Source organism: Ovis aries, chromosome 8 (genome assembly GCF_016772045.2).
Source record: "Ovis aries strain OAR_USU_Benz2616 breed Rambouillet chromosome 8, ARS-UI_Ramb_v3.0, whole genome shotgun sequence".
NCBI classification, from domain to species: domain Eukaryota; kingdom Metazoa; phylum Chordata; class Mammalia; order Artiodactyla; family Bovidae; genus Ovis; species Ovis aries.
In genome coordinates this window covers 53190942-53205989 of record NC_056061.1, presented here as the reverse complement: position 1 = coordinate 53205989, position 15048 = coordinate 53190942, and the positions used below count along the sequence as shown (strand labels likewise).

At 37.8% G+C, this 15048-nt stretch overlaps 1 protein-coding gene across 3 annotated transcripts in view; it reads left to right on the top strand.

Moving 5' to 3' along the window:
* The window catches only part of THEMIS (thymocyte selection associated), a 207191-nt gene that overhangs the window by 181582 nt on the left and 10561 nt on the right, over positions 1 to 15048 (top strand). For all 3 annotated transcript variants that reach the window (XM_042253441.1, XM_042253440.1, XM_004011308.5), the window contains one exon: positions 12069 to 12204. In XM_042253441.1, the coding sequence (XP_042109375.1) occupies positions 12069 to 12204 (136 nt within the window). The remainder of the gene's footprint in view (positions 1 to 12068; positions 12205 to 15048) is intronic.

Genomic DNA, 15048 nt, shown 5'->3' with positions numbered 1-15048 from the left:
CTACTTTTCATTGGTGACACCCACTTAAACTCAGTATATAAATCAACTTAATTATGAAGGAAACAATTAAAATTGCTGTATCACAAAGTGTTAAATCAAGATTTAAAAAATAATGAAAACTATCCCATCATTTTTCTCTGTATTATCAATAAATTAAATAAAATTTTGCTTAAAATATTTTTACTTCAACTTTATTAAATTTTCTACTTTGTTTTATAATCATATGTTGTATAGTAAATATACATACATTCATATATATTAATAGAGAACATATGTAAAATTTTGTGTATTTGCACACGCATCCCCTGGAGAAGGAAATGGCAACCCACTCTAGTATTTTTGCCTAAAGAATCCCAGGGACAGAGGAGTATGGCAGACTACAGTCCATAGGGCCACATAGAGTCAAACATGACTTAGCAACTGAATAACAACTACAAAACACATGCATCACATTTATGGTTTACGATTAAATTTTTATTACTAGAGGGTGGGATGATTTGGGAGAATGACATTCTAACATGTATACTATCATGTGAATTGAATCGCCAGTCTATGTCTGACGCAGGATGCAGCATGCTTGGGGCTGGTGCATGGGGATGACCCAGAGAGATGTTATGGGGAGGGAGGTGGGAGGGGGTTCATGTTTGGGAACGCATGTAAGAATTAAAGATTTTAAAATTTAAAAAATAAAAAACCAAAATATCCCCTAAAAAAATAAAATAAAAATAAAAATTTTAAAAAAAATAAATAAATAAAATAAATAAAAATAAAACACACTTTCTAATCTAAAAAAAAAACATTCAATCGGAATGGTTTAAAGATCACTGATCTAGAAGTTGGTAGGAAAGAGAAAAGATGATGAAAGAGATGAGTGAATGAGGATCTAAGAGAGAAGAAAGTACAGTGTTTCTGGAGACTGAGGGGAAAACGTTTTTTAAAAAATGATGAGCTTGGCAACAGAGTTATGTGCAGCAGAAAGCTCGGGAACCGTGAGGTCTGAGGAAAGGCCATGGGATTTATGACTGATGATTATAAAGTTATTGGTGAAAATATTTTTAGTCAAGTGGCAGGCACAGAAACCAGATTCTATGCAGTAAATATCAGTTAATACATGAGTAGGAGAGAAGGAAAAGGAGCAATAAGAATAGTCCACTCTCACTAAAGTTTGGCAGAAAATGAACAAAGCAGTGGAGAGGCAGAGGCGGAGGCAGAGAATAGTGTGGAAGTGAGCATAGTAATTGAGACAAGGGAAAGGTGGGAAAGAAAGGATCACAGAGAAACAGGGCCAACGCGAAAGAGGCGCATACTTTAGAAAGTGGACAGGACATTTTGCAAGTCAGTGTGGAAGAAGAGAGATTAACTGACTTTCCAAGAAAAGACAAGGAAAGCTGTGGAAATTGATTTCAAATAGCCATTATCTCATTGAATTAACTGATTAAGTGCCATTCTCTGATTGAGGAATGCCAGGTTGCAACTTCAGCTTAATAAAGGAGGGGAAGATTTTGAAACATCGTCTATGGATGCTTCACAAGGAGCTGAAGTGGCGATCCTCAGATTGCTGAGCAATACTGAGGACCCGATGTCACCAGGCAACATGAACTTATGTCAGAGACAAATGGGAAAATTACAAGACTTTAAAAATGACAACAACAACAACAACAGCAATGAGCCACCTTTCAGGAAGTGAGAGAACAGAAAGTGACTTCTAGGAATTGGCAAAACGAGTGGAATAGAAAATGAAAATCTTAACAACCACAGTGAGAAAACTGTGGGTTCCAAGGATCCCTTGGGTAGGAAAACAAGTGAGATAAGGAGAAAGCTAGAAGGAAAAAGTGAACTGAAGACTGAGAGGGCAGAACAAGGCTAAGTAAGAGTGTGTGCAGAGGAGAGTGCTGGAACTCAAGATCTGGATGATGGAGAAACTCTGAGGGATGGTGAGATCCAAGTTCTAACTATACTTACAAGAGACTTTAAAAAAATGAGTAGAAAATAAAGTGCTGCAGAGGCATGACATGTTAAGTCCTTTGATGTCATTTTGGTAGAGGAATAGCGAAGAGCAGGACAGGAGCTGAAAAGAACATTGTGAGCAAAGTGGGAGAGGATTCTAGAGATGATGGAGGGATCATGCCAAGATTGTGTAAGAAATTTAGAGACATTGTTGGGTGGTGGTACGAGATCATGCTTTATAAAGGGCATGGAGAATGAGGTGTATGAGCAGAAAGAGGTCAGAAAGCAGCCTTATGGGGAACAGGTTTCACAGAAGTGTGGCCAGGCTTGAGGTGAGGATGTGGGAAGCAACCTTTGAGGATGACATCCTGTGTTGGGCACTCTTACACAAGAACAGGAGATTTTTACATTTTAGCAGCACTTTAGTGGCAAGAGTGCCATTTAGCATTTCATAGAATGCAAATACCCAGAGAAATAGATGAATCATACTCATCAAAGTTGTTGATGGCTCAATTAATAGTATAGCAATGTTTTAAATCAAGTTGCCAGGATGGATGACTTTCAAAGACCCATGTGAAAGCCTGCATTTTAATACCCAGAAGGTTAAAATGGTTTCAAATGTAATTTTTAAGAAATGAATTTTAAATTCTTTTTCTAGATACAGAACTATTATATGGTAGACTGCAGTTCCCATCTGCCACCTGCAGCAAGCCTTGCTCTGCTGGACATTTTTCAAATGCTATTCGTATGTCCACTGATTCAAAACTAATTTCACCAAAACTAATCTAAACAAAAAATGTGTCACATAATTTATGTTGCTAGAATTTCTGTTTCTCTAATTCAAATTAAGATTAATTTTCCTGCCCTTTGGCCGCAAATTGCCCTTACAAAGTCTAAGAGTTAGGATTTTCCAATTAAAATAGGAGCCATGAAAGTTATAATAACCATATGAACTAATCATCTTAAAACTTCCAGGAAGGCCAAATAATGAAAAAAAAGAAAATATATTTCTACACAAAGAGCTATTCCTGTGTTCAAAATAGTAACACTGTATGTAAGCCAACTGCTGTATTTTATAAGGAATGTAGTTGTCACAGCCCCTCTAAAACAGCAACCACTTTTACATGCCTGTCCATGATGTAACAAGTCTAACATCTTTTGAGGGCAGCCAGACTTCTCATTTATTTCCTTAAGAATAACAAATGTACAGAGTAGCTGTCTCTTCTGACCTTATTTTAAAATAAAGGTATGTTGGTCAAGCATTACCTCAAGTTTCCATTTCATCTTTGGCTTAATTCATAGAAAATTAGAGTGGCAAGAAGTAGATTGAATTGAGCTTGACAGAACAGTGTGAAGAGTTTCTCTGCCCTGAGACGCTGGAGGAAAATTCTCAAATTTCTTTCAATCAAAGTGTATTATTATATTGAGTTCTTTTTGCACCTATAAAATAGGATTTGATTTTTTTTTTTTTTTTTTGGCAAGACAGTGGCCAAATAAACATCAAATTAAGATGGTGGGACTTGTAGATGTCAAATTGTCTAGTTGTCAGTTTTCAGCAGAGGAAAGAGAGAACGATGCAATGCAATATATGAGTACTTATTAACTTCCTTTGGTACATAATATGTTCTGGAAACAGGTCTTTGAAAGTAGGCTTAAAGGTTTAAAGTAGGCTTAGTAATAACTGAAGGGTTCCTTTCCCAGAAAGCATAGTGTGATTTGTGATATATGATGCATGATAAAATCTCTAATCATAGTTCCAAGAGGGATAGTCTCCTTTGGATCTGGCCGCAGCAAGTCCAGTTGGAAGTGGAGGGCCCTGAAGTGCAGAGATGAAAAACTTTAATCTCTTATCAGGGCAGCTAGGGAAGCAGATACATGTATCTTTATTTCCCATGGGCCAGTTGTCTCTTTTCTGACCCAAGGGAAATTCAGTTCAGTTCAGTCACCCAGTCATGTCCGACTCTTTGCGACCCTATGATCGCAGCACGCCAGGCCTCCCTGTCCATCACCAACTCCCGGAGTTCACTCAGACTCATGTCCATTGAGTCAGTGATGCCGTCAAGCCATCTCATCCTCTGTTGTCCCCTTCTCCTCCTGCCCCCAATCCCTCCCAGCATCAGAGTCTTTTCTAATGAGTCAACTCTTTACATGAGGTGGCTAAAGTACTGGAGTTTCAGCTTTAGCATCATTCCTTTCAAAGAAATCCCAGGGCTGATCTCCTTCAGAATGGACTGGTTGGATCTCCTTGCTGTCCAAGGGACTCTCAAGAGTCTTCTCCAACACCACAGTTCAAAAGCATCAATTCTTTGGCGCTCAGCCTTCTTCACAGTCCAACTCTCACATCCATACATGACCACTGGAAAAACCATAGCCTTAACTAGATGAACCTTTGTCAGCAAAGTAATGTCTCTGCTTTTGAATATGCTATCTAGGTTGGTCATAATTTTTCTTCCAAGGAGTAAGTGTCTTTTAATTTCATGGCTGCAATCAACATCTGCAGTGATTTTGGAGCCCCCAAAAATAAAGTCTGACACTGTTTCCACTGTTTCCCCATCTATTTCCCATGAAGTGATCTATCTAATCACACTAGGACCACAGCCTTGTCTAACTCAATGAAACTAAGCCATGCCTGCAGGGCAACCCAAGACAGGTGGATCATGGTGGAGAGGTCTGACACAATGTGGTCCACTGGAGAAGAGAGTGGCAAACCACTTCAGTATTCTTGCCTTGAGAACCCCATGAACAGTATGAAAAGACAAAATGATAGGATACTGAAAGAGGACCGCCCCAGGTCAGTAGGTGCCCAATATGTTACTGGAGATCAGTGGAGAAGTAACTCCAGAAAGAATGAAGGGATGGAGCCAAAGCAAAAACAATACCCAGCTGTGGATGTGACTGGTGATAGAAGCAAGATCCGATGCTATAAAGAGCAATATTGCATAGGAAACTGGAATGTCAGGTCCATGAATCAAGGCAAATTGGAAGTGGTCAAACAAGAGATGGCAAGAGTGAACATTGACACTCTAGGAATCAGCGAACTAAAATGGACTGGAAAGGGTGAATTTAACTCAGATGACCATTATATCTACTACTGCAGGCAGAAATCCCTTAGAAGAAATGGAGTAGCCATCATGGTCAACAAAAGAGTCCAAAATGCAGTACTTGGATGCAATCTCAAAAATGACAGAGTGATCTCTGTTTGTTTCCAAGGCAAACCATTCAATATCACAGTAATCCAAGTCTATGCCCCAACCAGTAACGCTGAAGAAGCTGAAGTTGAATGGTTCTAAGAAGACCTACAAGACCTTTTAGAACTAACACGCAAAAAAGATGTCCTTTTCATTATAGGGGACTGGAATGCAAAAGTAGGAAGTCAAGAAACACCTGGAGTAACGGCAAATTTGGCCTTGGAATGTGGAATGAAGCAGGGCAAAGACTAATAGAGTTTTGCCAAGAAAATGCACTGGTCATAGCAAACACCCTCTTCCAACAACGCAAGAGAAGACCCAAGGGAAAGGACAAGGCAATTAGAAAACCCCAGCTCTTTCAAATGTCTAAGCTGCTGGGCAGTCCTTGGAGCAGGCTGGGATAAGAGGGCTTGGTCCCACCTGTTAATCACAGTTAGGCCCAATAACATCTAAGTGTCAAGCCACATGTGTGCATGCACCTGGGACTGTTGTTGAGCCCCCTAGTCAGCTGCCAGCTCAGAGTCCAGCTAGTGTGATCCCAGGGTGCAAAGAAGGTGTGTAATGGTAGAAGAAGGAAGAGCCCTGGATGAGGAGGGTGAGTCATGCCAGCAAAGGGTCTCAGAAAGGACAGAGAGGCCACAGCCTGAAGCTCTGGGAATGGAAGGGAAGGTGGGCTTCCAGTGGGCTTCCAAATGGCCATGCATAGCACAGACCTGGGCAACCTCCTTGCAAACAACCTAAGTCTGGAAGGGACTGAAAAGGTTTCAGAGGTGGTTTGTCTTTGGAATCAGACAGAGCAAGCTCAAAAGCATTCTCTTTCAGTTGGTACAGAGAATGTTTTCTTTGCAGAAAAGACAGTTAATTTGTATAAATGGATGATTGTATGAAACCTCAAATTATTGTCTGAAACAGGACTGTTTATATGGATGATCAACTTTAGATTATTTTTCAGTTGATATTCTTGCTTATTTAAATATTTTCCTCAGGAAAAAAAACAAACTTTAAATCTTTATAGTGCACAATGAGAAATTTATTACTTTTTCCAAACCACTTGATAACCTTCTACATTATTTATGGTGATTCAACCATAAATGAACCAAAGAGAACACACACATACTAGAACACAGACTACATAGAGGATTACATGTTCTCCTGGAGTGATAATTTGAATGTACATAGCAAATCTATATTTCTTGTGATTAGATTTTGGTCTTTGCTTGTTTATTTTAATGTATAAGCTCAAATTATTGTTGCTTTTTTGTTTTAAGTAGAACTTAATTCTGAGGAATAAAGTTTATGATAAATTTTTCCCTGAATATTTCACATTTGAAATTTCTTCTCAAGTATCCCTTGAATTCACTACCCTGAAATGAAAAAGTACAGGCAGTGTAAGAGAGAAGTTATTTAAGCAGAGAAGGAGGTCACTTTTTTTAAGCCTGTTAAGAGAATGATTGATTTTTTGCAAAATAAAAAGTAAAGTACATTAACTGGGATATTTCACATTATTTTAAACATGGATGATGTTTAGTTCCTGGGCCAAGAAGTCCCTATGTGGCTTTCTAAGGAAAAGCAAGCCTTATTTGCCCCTGGGGAGAAAAGATACAAGTGAATATAATCAGAAACTGGGAATCTCAATGAATTATTTGGAAAAGTGTAAGTTTTACCCAACAACATGGCCTAAGGTATGAAACGAAAGATAGATTTGAAAAAGTCTTTCAATTTTTTTTCCATGGCTATCTGGGTTAACTTTTCTGGGACAGTGTTTATTTGCTCCTTTCTTTGTGCATGAGAAAAATGTCCAATATCTTGTAATTGGATCATTGCTTTCAGCAGGAACACTAAAAGCAGTACTTAAACTGCAAGCCAAGAATAACATAACAAATAATTTAATAGTCATTTTATATTAGCAGACAGGATGCTAATGACTCATTTCTAATGACAAGTTAAATGGAAGTTACACAAAATGAACAGGATCTATTTTTGAAGTACTATAGAGTGGTCACAAAGGCCCAAGGACTGCCAGTTCAGATTTATCTGCGTTCCTCTCTATTCTTTACACACATCTTATTTTTCTCATTTTTCTCGGACTTGATCTTCAAGTTGAAAGCTTGATATCACTACAGCAGTGCCAAACAGAGGGTTTTATTTCTTCTACTATTGTTAGGCCACAATATCATGCCTTGGGAATATGGGGCCACTGTTTATACACACTCAGTTCTCAGGTTCTCACTTTCCCTGACATCACCATTATTTGATTTATATTTTCCATAGGTAGTGACTGTCTAATGTGAATCAGAGATATATATGAGATGTTACATGACATAGTGTTTGCTTGCAACAGTAAGTTCATTTAAAAACACAGGGTTTGTGATGTGCTTTTTAAATGGATAAAAGAAGTTAAAATATGTGTGCCTTTCAACTATATAATAAGGTTTACTATTAAGAGTGAGTGGCTATCACTCTTAACATGTGAATATGTGACTGTGTCTTGCCCATTGATAAGCTGGCCTCTTTTTCTTTAAAAGTCATAAAAATTGTCTGTATTTTATTTATGCATTTCTTTGTTTAATTTATAGTTATTTAATACTATATTTACTAAAAATAGTAAAGACTTCATCTTTATTTTCAGTGGATTTCTATTTTAATCAGAAGATAGATATTAATTAAACATGAAGCTAATTAACTGTTGTTTAATTGTATTTGTGAAAATTGCACTTCAGTAGAAGTACAAGTTTCTCAAAGACTTGGAAAAAATGTTGTTAGGTAAAGACTACACGGTGATGAAAAATGTGTAGGAACTCCAGACTTAGTAAAATTAATGAGGAAGCATTTGTGAAGAACGTTCTAGGTGAACGAAATAGCAGAGTCACAAGACAAGAAGGTAGAGGGGTGGGATCATAGAACTAGAAGGCTATTGGACATAGAGAAAATAGAGGGATCAGCAGATCTGAGGTCCCAATGAGACCCAGAAATAGTCCTGGGGACAAAAGCAGTCTTGGAAATGAGGACATTGGATGCAGTAGGGAGAGACACTGGACTTGAGGATGGGAGATTAGTGGAGAAAGGACGGTTAGTGATTTTGAAAGTGGAAAATGTTCAGGTTATATCAGATTCCAGATGTGACTCTGGAAGTGAAAGTCTAAGGAAGAGAAATGAAAAGTTTATTTGTAGTAAGGAGATCCAGTCAGGGTGCTGAAAGGAATATTTGTGTAGGTATGAGCATCACTTGGGATCGTGGGGCTTGAAGAGAAATAATCCAGTCTTTTTATGAAGAATGAACTGTGACTAGAGATTAGTGGACTGATGGTACCAACAATAAAGGAGATAGTGCATAGCTGGATGGCAGGAATAACAGAGCAACAGGGATTTTTTGCAAGGAGGTAAGGACATCCATTTATTCAATCTTATACTCATTTAATTGGAGGGCATGGCAACCCACTCCAGTGTTCTTGCTTAGAGAATCCCATGGATGGGCTACAGTCCCTAGGGTCTCACAGAGTCGGATACAACTGAAGTGACTTAACACACACACAAACTCATTCAAAATATTCTACACACCAAATTAACATAAGCACTAGAGGCCAGATCATCATCAACCTGAAAGTATCTAGGGTATGGAGGAATAAGCAGCCATTGTCATTTGCAATGGAAGTGCTGTCCTTAGTGAAGAATGGAATTTTAGTCAAGGTTGGAAGGTAGAGACAATGTTCTGAAAGAAAGTTAAGTATGTGGTGAAATTTGCAAACCATAGAGCAAAGTTCTGAAGGCACAGTGAAAGAACTTGAGAGACAGGAAAGAAGGAGAGAAAGCCACGGGGCAGAGCAAGAGGTAGGGGGTGGGTGGTGGGTGGTGGGTGAGGTGGGATGGGGAAGTGGTGCTCAATGAAGAGCAATTGGTACTGAAAAATGGAGCATTATGGAAATTTTACTGTAGCACAAAATCAATACCTGGGGATGGTTTGAAGACTCAGGGACATGGAGGGAAGGGCTAAGTGAACAGGGTTTAGAGGATGTCATGGCAGGGCTAGTAGCTTAAGAGATGAGTACCTTCCTTTTCATTCAGACCCAGGAACAGCTTGGCTGTAGTAACTAGAGCAAAGAAGAGCTTGGAAAGCTTCACTGAGCTTCACTAGAAGAGGTCAAAATGTGGGTACTGTCTCTAGCAAAGTCGGATTCTTAATTGTTGAAATGCTGATATATAAAATGTTCAACCTGCCCAGACGTTTACACCAAGAAGCTCCAGGCTTTTATAATAATTGACCCATTCTGATCAAGAGTTCATTTTCTTTCCTCAGCCTTTCATGTTAACCTTTCAGGCTTAAGAATTTTATTTGAGTTCTGCATTCTTCTCTGAAGTTTGGGATATACGTTAGTTACATAACTTGCATGAACTTTTCTAACATTTTCTCCTCAGTGTTTTAATGTCATCAATTGAATTTGGTATGAAAAAGCAGGAAACTGCATTCCTTCTTGAACCTAATTTACTGCTTAGTACTTCTCAGTACTAAGTACCATGATTTAATACTCATCTAATAACTTGAGATAATAATATATTTTCCAAAGTATCTAGTTCAAAATCAGGATATGAGGTACTACAGGCTTGAAAATAAAAATTCATATCAAGTGATGGACTTAGCTTTTATGGGCTGTGGATGAGTCAAATATAAACAAGTACGGTGGCTGAGTTCTAGTTAATAAATGTCAATATTCAAGCTGTGATCTTTTGAGTTTTCCCCATAGTACCATCAGGATTCCATCTTTTGTCATTAAATTGGCCAGGCTTTTTGGCACAGGCTTTGGCCAGTGTCAGCATCAGGAACCTCATCTACAACGTGGGAGCTGGTGGACCAGGCCCAGAAGGAGGTTCTGCCCCATCCGGCGCTGCTGCCCCTACTGAGGGAAAGAAGTAAAAGCAAAGATAGAAGGATCTGAAGAGTCTGATGATAAGAGCTTTGGTCCTTTTGACTAAACCTCTTTAGTAACACATTCAATACAAAGCAGAGCTCTTAAAAAAAAGAAGGAATTTGAGAATTATCAACAAATGACTTACTGTACTCTTCTAATTCTCTGCCTAAATAGTTGGCAGAGATCTAAACATGGATCCCCAACTTCCGGGATCTAATGTCTGATGATCTGAGGTGGAGCTGATGTAATAATAATAGAAATAAAGTACACAATAAATGTAATGCCCTTGAATCATCCTGAAACCACTCCCCCTCACCCTGGTCCATGGAAAAATTGTCTCCCATGAAACCAGCCCCTGGTGACAAAAAAGTTGGGGATTACTGGTTTAAGAAATTATAGCTGAACAACTTAGAGTCTAAGACTATTTATATTTATGTTTATATTCTCCCAATGTTCCCAGTATCTGGGATACTAAATATAAATGGTTGTTGGATGTACCAGTTATCTATTGTCACACAATGCTGTTCATTCACCAGAAAAACTTAGCGGCACCCAGATAAAAACATATTTTTCATGAGGCTCTGGAATTCAGCTGACCTAAGTTAGTTTTAGCTGATCTGGTTGGGTTTGACCAAATATTTAAGACTCTTCTAGCCATTAGTTGTCTCAACCAGGATGACTGGGGTAACCTGACTCTAATTTCTGTCCTGTTCAACCTGCAGAAGGCTAGTCTGGGCATGTTCTCACGATGTAGGGGAAAGACACCAATGAATAAAACCAATTGTGCAAGCATTTTCAACTGTGTGTCTCATGTGTCAATTTCCTGTTGGTCTAGCAAAAGTCACATGGACAAATCAAAAGAGCAAGAAGGCAGTGCAAAATCATACAGGAAGGACATGGATACAGAGAGGAGCAAGACTTGCAGCCATTGGTACAACTAGTCCATTGAGTGAATACCTAGATCAACGAGTGATGGAAGAGCACTGGACTAAGGGTTGGGAGACATATCCCTGAGGCTTGGCACTGTTCATTCTGTTAATCTGGGTATATTGTTTAATTATGATGGACCCTAATTTCCTTATTGGCTCTTCCCAAACTTCAAAAGCCTTTGATTCAAGCTTTTAATGAAGTTTTAATGAATTCAATGCTGTATACAGTCTATAAGAGGAACCTAAGGAAAGTTGTTCATCATCCTACTCTTTAGTGAGCCAAAATGGCTAGTATGGATGGCCAAAATTGATTGGCTACTTTTGACTCCATGACTCTCTGAATATTTTGTAATCATATTCAAACTGAAAAACTTCTAATCTGAATTTCAGTAAGGAGCAATGTGCTGAAAATTCAATTTCTTATTTAAATTGAAAATTCAATTTAGCGCTTGCTCCTATCTGATGATTCTTTTGAAGCATACAGTATGTCAGGGCAACATCAGACACTATGACATTTCTTATATGTGAGATGTGTTTTAGAGTCCATTGATGTTTTACCTTAATAATTCATTGTTATGATGAATTACCATTCTAAAATTGACTAGAGAAGCTTTGTCATACTTGGATAATGTTGATAAAAATGTGGGTTATTTTAAAGTAAATATTGTGATTAGTTTTATAATATAAAAGATGTAGATAATACAGAAGTGAAACCTGTTCTTCATTATACAATAAATAATTATGTAACATAATGAAAGCCTGCATTACTAAATTATTAAGAATAAAAATGAAGTAAACAATATTTTATAAGCTTCATAAGAAAGTAATGTACACAAATGGGTTTTGAAGATAATATTCTGTGTCTGAGAGGACTTGTTACTTGAATCACTTAGATTGCCTCAAAAATTCAACACCTAGATTACCAAAGTATATTGATGAAGATATAATCTGTAACCTACTTTGACATATGGACTGTTTGATTTCAGATATACAGAAATAACTCGCCATATGATAAGTATCCTTGTCATACACTAGGAAGCATTTATTTTGGACCGATAATTTACTTGTAAAATCAATCACTCTGGTCTGTGTCATTTCAGAGTGTCCACGTAGACAGATCCAAGAAACTGTACTCAAATCAAGCTGGTCTGGACTCAAAAGTACGAGCTGGTTGTCAAAATGATTTGGCTGATCTGGAGAAAGAGAAGAAAAAGACTGAGGCAACTGCAGTAACAGGTACCGATGCAACCGCCGGTTGGTTAAGCCTGTGATACTGGTTTCAACTACCTTTATGGCAAAGGCAAAATATACAGATTCTTATTACCACTTTGTTTGGAATATATGACTCAGTCAAAGCAACAACCCTGACCTGTGAATCTCACTGAAGTTTAGTTTTAAGTGAAGCATAATATTAAACACTCACATTGATAAAAGATCTGTTCATTGTTTGCTGTTATTAGATTTTTCTTCTCATTTATGATTTTCATGCCCAAGGAAGTGTTTTTATTCTAATACTGCTTGTATTATCATGACAATAATATTGCTAAATGTTTGCTAGATTTAACAAGAAGGATTAATAGCTTGAGAAGAGGTCAAGATAATTGAGATGCTTTTAATTTTAAAAAGTGTCAGATGGGTAGCCTAATGCAGACTTGAATTATAATAGTTTAGTTTATAGAGACGGTGTTCTGATATTTTTCATCTCTACTAGAAGCAAAACAAGAGCAAATGGACTTGTCAAGAAGTTGATAGCATTCAATTAAGTTACCCAGACTAACTTCCATATTGTGGAAATCTGGGATAAGTTAGCAAAGGAAATGAGAATTTTCTTTCTTGGCAATATTTTTAAACACACCAAAGAAGCTCAATTTCTATTACACTTTATCTTTGAAACTTCACATTTCGTTTGCAGAAAAATTGAAACTGTAATTATGCTTAAGCATACGGTTTGTTCTTTTCCCCTCCTTATTTGATTTTGTAGCCAGCACTCTTTTTTCCTCCAAGGGCATGTAAAAGTCAAAATACTAGATATAAAGTCTCTGAAGTGTTTCTGCTCAAACTCTGACTGTGCAATCTGGGTTCTTTCATGTAGTTAACTTACTGGCTTCTGACACTCCTATAAAAATATCCCATAGAGTTTTTCTTATTACCTTTTCATTGACTCTTTCTGAATGATAAAAATGAAATTCTGTAAAGGGCTTTGAAAACCATGCATATTGCAATTCCTCCAAATTTCAAATACTAACCAAGTGTGACTATAAAAGAAACAACTACTGCAGCGAAAATTGGCTGCAGTGTGCTAAGTCTCAGGCTATTATTAATTCATTGGAAACTGTTTTTTTCCTTAAGATTATGGATCCTAAAAAGTACCAGATAACACAATTGCTGAGATCAAAGTTTTTGTTTCAATCACTGGAAAACTTATCTGATCTTCTGTGTGTGAATCTTCCTGGGATGCTATATGACAGCTCCAGGTTTGTGCTGTGAATGAATCAGTGCAGAGTATGATACAGACCAGGGCAGGAACTGCTTTGAACCTATTGCCTGTTAGTGATGGTTTAAGAAAAAAGAGGACCTGGAATTAAAGTGATGGTCCTAGGCAAGTGAGACTTACTAACTTTACTCAAGAGAGTAAAATGAAATTTGCTTTCTTACATTAATTTCAACAAGAATTTAGTTAAAAACTACACAGTATGTGTATCTGGGCAATATTTTCTATTGCTTTCCCATTTGAAATTACAATAAATTGTAGAGTCTATCTTCATTGTGAATTATAATTGTATGACAGTTCCATAATAAGAATACAAAAGTAAAGCAGAAACATAATTTTTCAAAATTCACTTTTGTTTTGTGAAACTTCATGTATTTTCTTCAGTAAAAATAGGCTTTTGAATCTATGTGTGTGTTGATAGCTCAGACATGTCCGACTCTTGCTACCCTATGGACTATAGTCCACCAGGCTTCTCTGTCCATGGGATTCTCCAGGCAAGAATACTGGAGTGGATTGCCATCTCCGTCTCCAGTGGATCTTCCCAATCCAGGTATCAAACCCAGGTGTCCTGCATTGCAGGCAGATTCTTTACCATCTAAGCCACCAGGGAAGCCCCTTTGGATCTATATTTAACATTTACTGTACTTTGAATGAGTAGCTCATCTGTGAATATTCATTAACTACCTGATGGTTCAGGATGGACAAATCATACTTTTTCTGAGTTTTCTCCTCTTTTCAAATTTTAGACCCAAGTCAGTTATTTCGTAAATTCTCTTTGGGTGAGAATGGCAGTTTTAGAGTCTCTGCAGCGTATCACAGAGAAAACAAAGCAAAACCAAACAAAACCTTATTAAGACAGGGGAGCTGCTTCTCCAGTTTTGCTCCTTCTGGACACCCAGACCTTCTTCTTTCAGTTAGATGAAGTGGAACCATTTCAGATCTGTATCTAATAATTATACTGAAGGGAATTATTTATTTTGAAATTCACTACAGATGACTAGAAGATTCGCTCTAAATGGCTGAACACATTGTGTAATGAGAGTTTGCTCTGTTGCGGCCGGGAGCACAGGAAATTCTACCACAGGATCGGTGCTGTCAGTCCCAGCTCCTCTCTGCTTAAGAAACTGATGAAAATACCTCACCAGGTCTCAGGGATGACCTTCCTCTCTGGATCCTCGATTCACTCTGCCTGTTCGACAAGGCCCATATCTTATTTAGGGAACATTATTATTAAGTCTGCACATTTTATTGTCCATAAATTACCAAAAGAACAGTTCTCTGCAAGTAGGATGATTACGTAGTTAACTTTTGGATTCTGGACCTAAGGCTAAACGTTAAACGTTGGCTACTGCATTCACCAGCTGTGTACCACAAACAATTTGCTAACATCTCTATCTCTTTATTTGTAAAATTGGGTTAATAATAGTGCTACACTACAGGCTATTTCAATGACTACATGAGATAAAATAGGTTAAAATTAGTACGCCTGCATGCTAAGCCGCTTCAGTGTCGGACTATTTGCAATGCTACGGACAGTAGCTGGCCAGGCTCCTCTGTCCACGGGATTCTCCAGGCAAGAATACTGGAGC